The following is a 10,413-nucleotide window of genomic DNA, read 5'->3' as shown; positions in this document are numbered from 1 at the left end:
TGGATCTCATGGTACAAACCATTAATAACCCCAAATGAGAGAGGCTCAGAAGGCAAGTAGCCCAAGGGTTGGGATTTATCACTGTTCCTTTACAAGGCCTTAGGCAATGTTAGATGTCTCTTTTCTGGCACAAATAATTGCAGTCTTGTCTTGGTTTATGAGTTACTTCAGATGTTATTTTCTGCTATTTCGCATATTGCCGAAACAAAGATGTTACATCTGTTTCATTTAAAATTACTAGTTCAGGCTTACAGCCAAGCAGCAAACCAGTTTTGAGGAGTTAGCAGAATTAAGCAGTGACTTATTCCTTTGCATTTCAAAAATGCCATTAATTTTATTACATTTGTAAATGTAAGCACTAAAGTTTTAAGAATGGCCATTCTGAAAAAAATCACCTTTCAAAATCAACATTCTTTTCCCAAGTTATGAAGTCTGTGATAAATTATTTTAAACAGCTCACTCAGTTGTGAGCTGAGTCTGAGGCCACAATAAATGATGTCTTTATCTCACTTTGCACAGTAATTACTGTAAGAACTGTGACACCACTGTTGTCCACACTACAGGGAGGTTATAATTCAGTTTTAATAGTTTAAAACAATGCTTTGTTATACCAATGACATGGTTGTTTGTTTTCATTTAGTATGTTATATTTTGGAATGCACAAATAATTTATTTAAATAAAGGTATATACAAATATGACGAAGGAGAGAAACTCTACAGAATTTGGTACAATGGCTGCATGCACTGGGGATGACGCTATGATTTGCTTCAGAGGTGTGGAACTGAAAACTAGGAAAAATTCTGAAGGTGTGCTGAAAATCCCATCACCACATCGAAGGGTCTTCAAACCTGCAACACATATTATGAATAAAAAAAAAAAAAAACATCAAACACATATTAAAGCCCCCATTGAAAAAAATTCAGTGTTAAAACTGCCTAAAACATTCATTAATAGCAGCAATGAGAAATATATATGTATATTTGCAGTTGAAAATTGTATATGTGACTCCAACAAAAACAGATGCATTATGAATTGCCAAAAATCTGTACTTGATTGTAAAAATTGGTACCAGAACTTGCCTGAACATCCTGCTACCCTGGTCCACATTTTACATAGTTGAGACTAGCTACAAAGCTGCCTTACACCATTAAATAGCACTTAGTGAAATTAAGACAGAAAACTATGATATGTTGAGACACAAATTTCTTAAAGATATATTTTCCAAACTAACTCAAAGTTAGTGAGAGTAAACAACTTCCAAAGAGAGCTCAATGAGACAAACAAAATCACATCATGCTGTAAGCACCTTTAAACAAAACCCAAGTTCAAAGCCACCATCCTAAAACAATATTGTGGTATTCCACTGCTCAATATCAAGCACTTGAAATGTATTGAAAGGGATGCTGAAAGCAGGATTCTATCCAGAGATCCTCTGCTTGCAAACAGTGATTTTGTCTACACAGGAGGAAAGGTAACAAGTAGGAGAACATGGGAAAAGACCAGGAGAAATGCATTTGCCATAATTTTTCCCATCTAAAAGTAGCACACCAAGTCTTGATAAAATATCTAATCTGCCTCCACAGTCACTGGAGAGACAGGGGCACCTTAGAAGGCAACTGAGACCGTGCCCATTTTAGGCACAAAATGAGAGAAAGTTCATTCTTTCTCTCATTTCGTGAGTGAAATTACCCATCCCTCTGAATGACTGCAGAGGCAACCTAGATGAGTACTTCATACTAGATACCTAATTTTTAAAGAGGCAGCATCGGGAGATATCCAGCCTATTACTGAGTATTAAACATTTTCTCATCACTCCACAAGACAGACAAAATCAGAAACATGTCATATCACACATTTCTGTCATAAGAACTTACTGGCACTCAGGTCAAGGCACCTCCTTTTTTTTTAATCTTTAACTTCCTATTTTGCAATTAGTTTCTCTCTAAACTTTCTTCATATGGTCAGACATTCACCCAGACTACAACATCCTTTGGGGCCTATTTTAGTCAGCAAAAGTGAAATGTCAAACCAGGCCTGTCAGACTGAATACAATTAAGTTATCTATCATTATCTCAGTGCTTAGTTACAAAGTTCAGTTCCCACAAACTCATGAGGTATCTCTCTCTGTCACTGATTCACTGAGTGCAAATTACATTTGCTCCATAGCTAGCTTTTTTGTGAAACTACTTCTAAAACATTTACTTAATTTGAGTTTGGAATAATAGCAGCCTGCCTTTCATTCATTCAGCCTGGCTTCCTCCAGGAAGAAGGCTTAGGCAGCCGTGCTGTGTGTGCAGCTGTCCAGCCCTGTGTGCCTCTCCTCACTTCCTCCCCAGTTTTCACACCCTTGGGACAATTTCAACCAAGTCCAGAAGAGGTACACCAATTTTAGAGATATTTAGCTCCTGATGTGCCATGAAACACAGGACTGGAGAGAAAGAAAATTTGTGTTCTCACAAGGAAGAAAAAGTTGGAGTGGGCTCCAGAATCCATACAGAGTTTTATCCTAGAAAACATATCCATAGGAAACTAGGCATCATTGTTCCCAGTACTCCCATAACTGTCAGTAGTGAATGAAAAATACCATACTCAGTTTGAAGTGCTGTTACAGGGGGTAAGAAATAAAAGTCTGCTTCTCATCAATTCTTGATCTTAACTGCAGAGTAGTTGGTTGTTTTGCTCATGAATTTTTGCTCCCTGGTGTGTTATAAATAGCATTATTGAAACAATAATAATAATAATAAAGTTTTGTGATGAAGGGGTGAAAATTACTGAGAGTATTAGACTATTAGGGAGATATATTAGAGAGTATGAGTACTAACTACCCTGTGTGTTGCCTCAAATTCAAGACAGTGGAAATTTCCCATTATGTGAGGGCTCTCCCTTGTCATTACCAAACACAAAATAGTCTAATACATTTCACTGCACTCCATGCAGTTTTTCAGATAAGCATCTGCAGAGAAAATTGCATCCCCACAGCTGTGGTTAGTCATCAAACCATCAGACAAGGCTCTCCCTGCACAAAGAACTGCAGGTCTCATGAGCAACCTCCCTGGACGGCAGTAGGAATTTTGGGTCACCTTTCACTGTCATGATCATGCCCTAAATTCAATGCTGCAGGCTATCATGTTTAAGTACTCAACTAGTCTAGTTGAGCCTTTGCAGAGCACTTGTTTGGAGACTCTTGAGAAGACAACTGCATAAAACATTTATTTCTGCAGTAGAAGTACTGTCAGCAAACTTCAGACAATCAGTAAAGGCTTAAACTCAGTTCAGTCATGCTGGATTGTCAGTAAAACCAGTATTTTCCTTCATGAGCCAAAACTCCCCCTGCATCTTACCTTTTCAACATAATTTTCAGCTGTGTAAATTGCAGTCACTACTACAGTATCTTACATTATGGCTAAATTGTCATTACCTAACCAGAATACATTATGTACATTTGAAACCCCAGTGTTGTTTGAAACACCACTGTTACTTTAGCCTAGTGCAAATGGAATTAAAAAGGCCTTTTTTCCCCTTTGTAAAACATTAGATACAAAACCAGTGTGAAATACTGTATTTTAAAGAAAAGTCACTGCTGTGCATTTGTGTATGAGTTAGTATAGGTGCATATTTACCACTTATACATCTTTAGAGGTAAAAATTAAACTCATGTGAGCAGCAAATGAGCAGCAATATGTCATCTTTGGAGCTCTAATATGCAAGGCATCATCATCAGGCATCAGCATACAATTGTATGTAAAAATGCCCAGAATGAGGCAAGCATTGTGGGAGTGCTTCCCTCTCTGTGAATAACAGATATAGCCTGCTCCCATAATCAGCAAATGAGGAGTTTGGACTACATCACATCTGGTAAGGCACTTCATGCATTCATAAATGGTGCTAATTCTTGGGGAAAAAAGGAATTAAAGGTTTGGGGTTTTTTAGGACATGATTAATCAGCTTTTGGTGCCATGTTTTCTCCCTATGAATCATGTTTATTGATGACACATGAAACTGTTAAATCCAAATGAGCTCTCCATACATACCTGGATCTAGGAATGTTTTCTGTGCTTTCCCTCAACAAGAGGTCTGAGATCAGTGTATCTGGGCTTGATCTCTTTCCATATCTGAGGAAAAATTTTTAAAAGTTATATTTTTGTATATGTCACTTTTTACAAATGAAGACTGAGCACAAAACCATTAGTGATTTTTTTTTTCAGAAAAAAAATGATCAGACAAATACCACTTTCCAGTAATTTTAATTTGGCTTAGCCATATGAGCAAATGTTAATTCTTGTTCTATTTCCATATTTTTTCTACATTTTTTCCATAATTATTTTACATTATTATATTGAAGAACTCTGAATATATCTCAATTTGATGGCGGCTCCTGGATATTCTAGGACCCTGCACCTCACTGATGAGAGCATGGAGGAAGAGGGAAGAAGCTGTGCATGATGTGACTTCCAAACATGTTGTTCTTGCCTACAAACAGGAAAGAACATGTTGTTCTTGCCAGTTCCATCATCTCATTGGTTTAGACTATACTTACCCTTCATCAGAAATTTTGCAAGATTTTTTAAGACAGCCAGCACATTTGGGGCTGCCCAAGCAGCACATTAGTTTGCAAACACTGAGCTATCTTGAACTAATGTGGCTATGAGAATGAAAACTTGCTCTTTCAGAGCTCTTTTTCAACTAGACCAAGTATCAGGGGCTACGTTTGTCCTTTATTTACACAGCAGCTGGCTTTCTATTTGCCTTTTTTTTTTTTTTTTTTTTTTTTTTTTTTAATCCTGAATATGGTACATCACTTAACAGTTAAAAGTACTGCAATTTCCATTACTTGGGAAGGAATTTGATCTCTTTTCCTGGGAAAACAAAGGTAGCAATGAGCAGCCTGCTAACATCACAACAAGAATTCATTAGCCTAGGAGTGATACCTATGAGCAAACACTCCCTTGGTTGGAAAGAATTAAGATCACAGTTTTAACTTGTGTGTGCAATTTCATTCTGTATCACAAAGTACATTATCAGCTTTTGTGAATGCTGCTTGTGTGACATTCTGATTTCAGAAAAATCAAAGGTGTAGTTAAGGACTTGCATTTTATCCATTATTATATCCATTATTATATCCATTATTATCATGATGCTTCTCCAGTGACCCCAGTCATCCCAGTGGTTTAGATTAGCAAAAAACTACATTTAAAAAAATGAATGGTTTTAACTGTTGAGTGCATGGATTGCACTTAAAAGGAGAAACATCTCATTTTTGCAATCCTTTTCTTCCACCCTTTGTGTTTTTACATTGCTTGAATCATTTTAGTGCATCACCTGTGCTCCAGAAAGACAAAGCATTAGTTTCAGAAAGTTAAATTTCTTAATCTGAGCTGACTGAAAGCAGGTATTTGAAAAGAACCAGCCAGACACAGTAAAATGCTATTACAATAGTGCAATCAGGCATGATGCTGAATCAAACACCTTGCACTCCATCACCACCAAGGGATTTCTTTCTTTCTAGTTCCCTGCTCCAATTAATATGGATGTGACCTGGACTTCAACTGAGGAGGAAGCTAATTTTCTATTATGTTAAAGAAATTGATTTAACAAATCAAAACTTGCTCTAGCACTTCACACTTGGACAAAACTCCCACTAATCTCTCAGGATGTTTTGCATGAATAAGAAATAGGCAGCAACCACCCAGAGTGCAGAGATTCACTCAAATAATGAGGACAACAATGTTGGGGAGATACATATTGTACATAAGTTCCTTCAGCATCTTGGCCACTCCATGCCACTACCTGTGATGGACAGACCCACCGTGTCCTCACACAGCAAAGCTGCACAAAAGGTGTTCACTGACTGCAACCAAACGGGCAGCCCAAAGAACATCCATTCCTGCTTTGTCAGTCTCCTGTCTACGCTGTCATTTTGCCCCTGGGAAGCATCCATCCTACTGACTTACTAAATAGAGGTCACAGACAGAGTCAATCTCTTTTTCCTGATGCAAATGCCTGGAGACATCTTTGCTCCAGATGCTTCATGCCTTTCTCCTTGCTCCTTGCTCTGAGATACACGTTTATCAAAAATCATGGCTGTTTTAAAAGACTTAAAATATCAGGATTCCAAGCCAGGTGAAAACACCTGGTCAGTTTTTATACTCCATTTGAGACATCAAGGCCTAGCTTGGGGCATGCTGATAAGCCACAGTTCCAGCTGAAGTCAAAGAGATTTAAGGAGCAAACATACTTAGCCTGAATAAGGATACAGTATGTCAGGCTCAGCAAAATCTCAAAGCTTCCTATGGAAACTTTGGTGTTAGGATTGAAATCCCATCAATGTCCAATTCAGAAAATTGGATGTGTCTGATTCAGAAAATTGTCAAGAAATGAAAGCAAAGGGAGATCTGCTCCTGCACCCATTAAAGGGTGTTGACATGAAGCAGGAGCAGCAGTGCTGCCCAAGTCATACACACTTTAATATACTCTCTGCCCTGCCTACAGTTCAAGCCATTTCCACCAGGAATGGCCTGACTGCTTTGCTAGAGCACAGAAGAGCCACAGATTCATTGAGAAACTGCAAGTGACACAAGAAAGAAAATAGTTTGTTAGCAAGAGGGAGCACAGGTAGCAGCAAATAGCAGGAGGAGGAATAAAGATGGACTCTGAAAAAAGCCTCCTGAACAGTGTGGTAGAGAGGTATGAGGCAAGGACCACACAACAGCTCAGGAAATGAAGGCAGAACTAATCCAAAGACACACAGACATCCATAGAGCAGCAGTCTGCATCTGTGCTGGGCTCTCTTTAGGTTATAAAGACCTGGCACATAAGGAACAGGGATCTCATCAGAAACAAGAGGCCTGAAACAGGTCTGTCTCATGACCTGCACCATACAAACACCTGTTTACCTCAGGTAACCTCAAAGAGGTATTAAAGCTGACAGGCACCGGTGTCTAAAGCTGAGATGGATCTGAGAAAGAATTTCAAAGGAGGGATGGAGCAAACAGCCAGAAGGACAAGGTCTAAATACAAGAAGAGAAGGATGGTCTAGAAGGAAGAAGCTCGCTGAGCTCAGGTAAAAACTCTGTGGGTCACAGTAGCACTGAGGGGAATGGCACTCAAATGCTTGACTCAGGCCAGAAGAAGAAGGCAGAAAGATGAGCCAGGAGGGGGCAGGGAGGGGGGTGGTGGTATTCATAATCACAAAAACATCAAACAAGGCAGGGCAGATGAACCTGACTAAAAAAACCCCATCAATCTCCTCATGTCCTCCTTTGCCAACATGTTCTTACTGCTCCACCTCACCAGCTACAGGCACCAGGTTGGGTGAGATGCTGAGCACAGCTTGCTCACCCACCCGCAGAAGGAGCAGGGTGAGCCCCTGGACCTCATCTTCCCCCTGTCACAGGGCTCCCAAGCAGTACCATGCACAAAAAAGCAGAGATAAAAATCTGTAAGAAGAGACAAAACTTTGAGCACATCTGCTGAAACAGACCAATCATCCTTAGACCGGTCCAAAATGCTTCAAAAGTTATTAATTCATTTTGCCAGTGACTGCGTCACTGCCAAAACAAGAAACCTCCAGCAGCTCAGTTAAGCTTTCCAAATGGAGGTGGCAATGGCTTTATTTCTGGACTGTTAATTCACCACAGTGGAAAAACAGCACATCTTTTTGGTTTTTTAGTCAACTTTTAAATGTGTATCATAAAGTTGTCTTTGTAGTGCTTTTTTCTGCCAACTTTCTTGTACTTCCAGGTCAACTCTGCTCCTTTAAATACAGGAAATGTGAGGAAAATCTAAAGAACAAAATATAAATTTTATCCATCAGAAACAATAACTATTTGAGTTCATTTCCAAATCCACACAAAAGAATGAAACTGCTTTCCGTCTTGGAGTTGTGTACTTACAATCAATAAAATCGGAATAAAAGCTACAGAGTCAATATTAAAGCAAGCACACAGGGCACACACCAGAAGTGAAGGCTGAACAGAGACAGGGTGGGGGGGGGTGACCATTTGGATTTGGGATTTTTTGTTTTTAAATATGACTTGGCTTTGGACAGGGGCCACCTTTGAAAAGGGAGAGGAAAGGAAGAAAACAAGGGATGAGACACCAGCCTGGAGATCCCACCGCATGCAAGAGAAAACAGCAGCAGAGGCAGAATTTGAGGATTGGATTATTTTAACAGTAATCTAGACAAAAAGTTATTTGAGTGCAGACTGCCACATGGAAGCATGCCTCCATGTGAAACAGTTGCAAATATTGCTGTAAAAGTTCAGAACCAAAGAACTATCAGCCCCTTCATCCATCTTATGCTCTTAGGGCAGTGGCGGAAAACATTAGGGGCTTGCTGGGAAAGCTCTCAATTGCATGATAGCCACCCTTTTAATTTAATTCTTCAGATTTCTAGAGGGACAAATGAAAGCCTAATTTTAGACCTCTCATAATGGTCTTGATATTAAACAATAGATAAATATGTCAAAGCTCTTCTGTGTCACACACTATTGCGTGACCTCAGGGCAAACATCTATCAATCACACAGCCTAAATAGACAGACCATTTTTTATCAAAGATGATTCTTTTATAATAACTTGCCCTTTTTTTTTTCAGACTGAGCCTTTACCCATACTTTAAAAAGCATAGTCAACCCAGAAAGCCAGTTTAGAGCCAGGGAGGCTTGGGTTCACACTCTTTTTCTCTTAGATTGGGCTTGAGCTCTTGATCTTGGAAGGTTTTTGTTAGGACTAGGGGTTTTTTGACATTCACAGGTGCATGAAGTAGCCTACAAACCACAAAACATCTGGACTACTACATCTCCACAATGGGCACCTTTTCTCACCAAAATCATCACTGGACTCAGCGGCACCAACAGAAGCGGGAAACTGCTCCTAGTGCCCTGTCCAGCTATCTCCAGCTCCCAGGTCAGTTATCTTTCCTTTCTGGGGTCCCTCCCTGTGCACACTGTTCATGCTCCTGCCTGCCAGCCTGTCTGTACTGAGAGAGCAGGGGCACCATGGAGACCCCTGCCCATTCTGCCAACTTGGGTGGTGGAAATTCAGCTCAGGACCTGTTGGCAGCTCAGGGTTTCACGGGCACTGCTCTCTAAAAGGAATCTCTGCACCATGTCTTTCTCCGTGTCCTTGGGGAAGGCAACGAGAGACACCCAGTGTGAGGGGCACCCCACCTTCCTCCCCTGAGCCTCTCCAAGGCAAAAATCAGCCCGGGGACAGGGAAAGGGAGATGCTTGCCGTCGGGCTCTGCCTACCTCTGCCTGGTGATGAGGTTGATGTAGTGCCTCAGCGCCGAGTAGTATCTGGCCATGTCCTCTGCGGGGGCGTCCTCGCCGGGGCTGTCCGGTTTGGAGGGGTACGCCTCTGCCAGCGTCCCCAGGCAGACCAGCAGCGACAGGGCGAAAGTCAGCACCGACACCCACAGCCTCACGGTGCCCTGCATCTGCACGGCGGGGCGGGATGGACGAGAGCTGCCGTCAGCACCTGCCCCGACGGCGGCAGCAGCGCGGCCGCCCCAGCGCAGCCCCCGACCGGCCCGGACAGCCCCGCGTCCCCGTCCCCATCGCTATCCCCATCCCCATTCCCGCCCCGTCGCGGCACTCACGGCGGCGGCTGCAGCGGAGCGGCTCTCGGCTCGGCGGGGCGCGTCTGCCCGTGCGTCGGGGCTCCCGAGTGCGGGCTCCGCGCCTCGCCGGGCTGCTTTAAGGCTTCCCCGGCAGGCAGGAGGGGCCTCGGGCGATCACGCCTCGCCGGCTCCGGTCCCCCCCGCCCCGCTCCGCCTGCCCCTGCCCCGGGAGGGGCACGGCGGCCGCGGTCGGGCGGGGCCGGGCGGCACAGAGGGGGCGGGCGGTGCCGAGCCCCGCGCAGCCCCCGCACCGCCCCCGCTGCCCCGGGAGCCCCAGCCATGGGCTGGCCCCGAAATGTGCTCCCGGGATCAGCATCCTTCCCCGAGTGTCGCGGAGCGGCCGCGGGAGCCCGGGTGTGTGTAGCTGTGGAGCCGCCGTGCTGCCCGGTGCCCGAGATCCCCGCGGAAAGGGAGCGCTGCGGAGAGAGCTGGCCCCGCACCTACGGCACGAGAGCGGCCCAAGCTTGGGCTTTGCAGCGCTGGTGCTGCCGGACATAAAGCCAAGAAAGCAGGACGGTTTGGGACAGCCAAAAGTACCAAATCAGTGCCGCAGGCTCAGACATCATACCCAGTAAATGGGTAAATTAAAGATTCACACAATGGTTTGTGTTGGAAGAGGCCTTAAAGACCAGATAGTTCCGAACCCTTGGGCCATGGACTGCGACACCTTCCACTAAACCACATTGCTCGGAGACCAATCCAACGTGGTTTTGGGCACTTTCAAGGCATCCACAACAAATCTGAAAGCTTAACTTCCTAGAAGACTGGCAGCAGAGCTGCAAATCTACCTC

General features: G+C 43.2%; 1 protein-coding gene across 1 annotated transcript; it reads right to left on the bottom strand.

Annotated features, from left to right (window-relative positions):
• Window positions 1-564: 564 nt before the first annotated feature.
• Window positions 565-9,762, bottom strand: NPY (neuropeptide Y). The gene is made up of 4 exons (XM_041411531.1): window positions 9,602-9,762; window positions 9,252-9,439; window positions 4,033-4,113; window positions 565-849 (listed from the first exon to the last, which is right to left on the bottom strand). The coding sequence occupies exons 2-4, from the start codon at window positions 9,437-9,439 to the stop codon at window positions 825-827; spliced, it is 294 nt and encodes a 97-aa protein (XP_041267465.1). The 5' UTR covers window positions 9,602-9,762; the 3' UTR covers window positions 565-824.
• Between the last annotated feature and the right edge of the window lie 651 nt (window positions 9,763-10,413).

The sequence above is a fragment of the Onychostruthus taczanowskii genome, unplaced genomic scaffold (assembly GCF_017590055.1).
Source record: "Onychostruthus taczanowskii isolate IOZ18803 unplaced genomic scaffold, ASM1759005v1 scaffold36, whole genome shotgun sequence".
NCBI lineage: Eukaryota > Metazoa > Chordata > Aves > Passeriformes > Passeridae > Onychostruthus > Onychostruthus taczanowskii.
The sequence above is the reverse complement of the archived record's forward strand: the minus strand, read 5'-3'. Positions and strand labels throughout refer to the sequence as shown.

What these genes read in the sequence shown, in the direction of transcription:
- NPY (XM_041411531.1), bottom strand. Translation starts at nt 9,439, where the DNA reads ATGCAGGGCACCGTGAGGCTGTGGGTGTCGGTGCTGACTTTCGCCCTG. An exon ending in AACCTCATCACCAGGCAGAG is followed by an intron (nt 4,114 to 9,251) that starts GTAGGCAGAGCC and finishes ATTTTTCCTCAG; the next exon opens with ATATGGAAAGAGATCAAGCC. An exon ending in GAAAACATTCCTAGATCCAG is followed by an intron (nt 850 to 4,032) that starts GTATGTATGGAG and finishes TATGTGTTGCAG; the next exon opens with GTTTGAAGACCCTTCGATGT.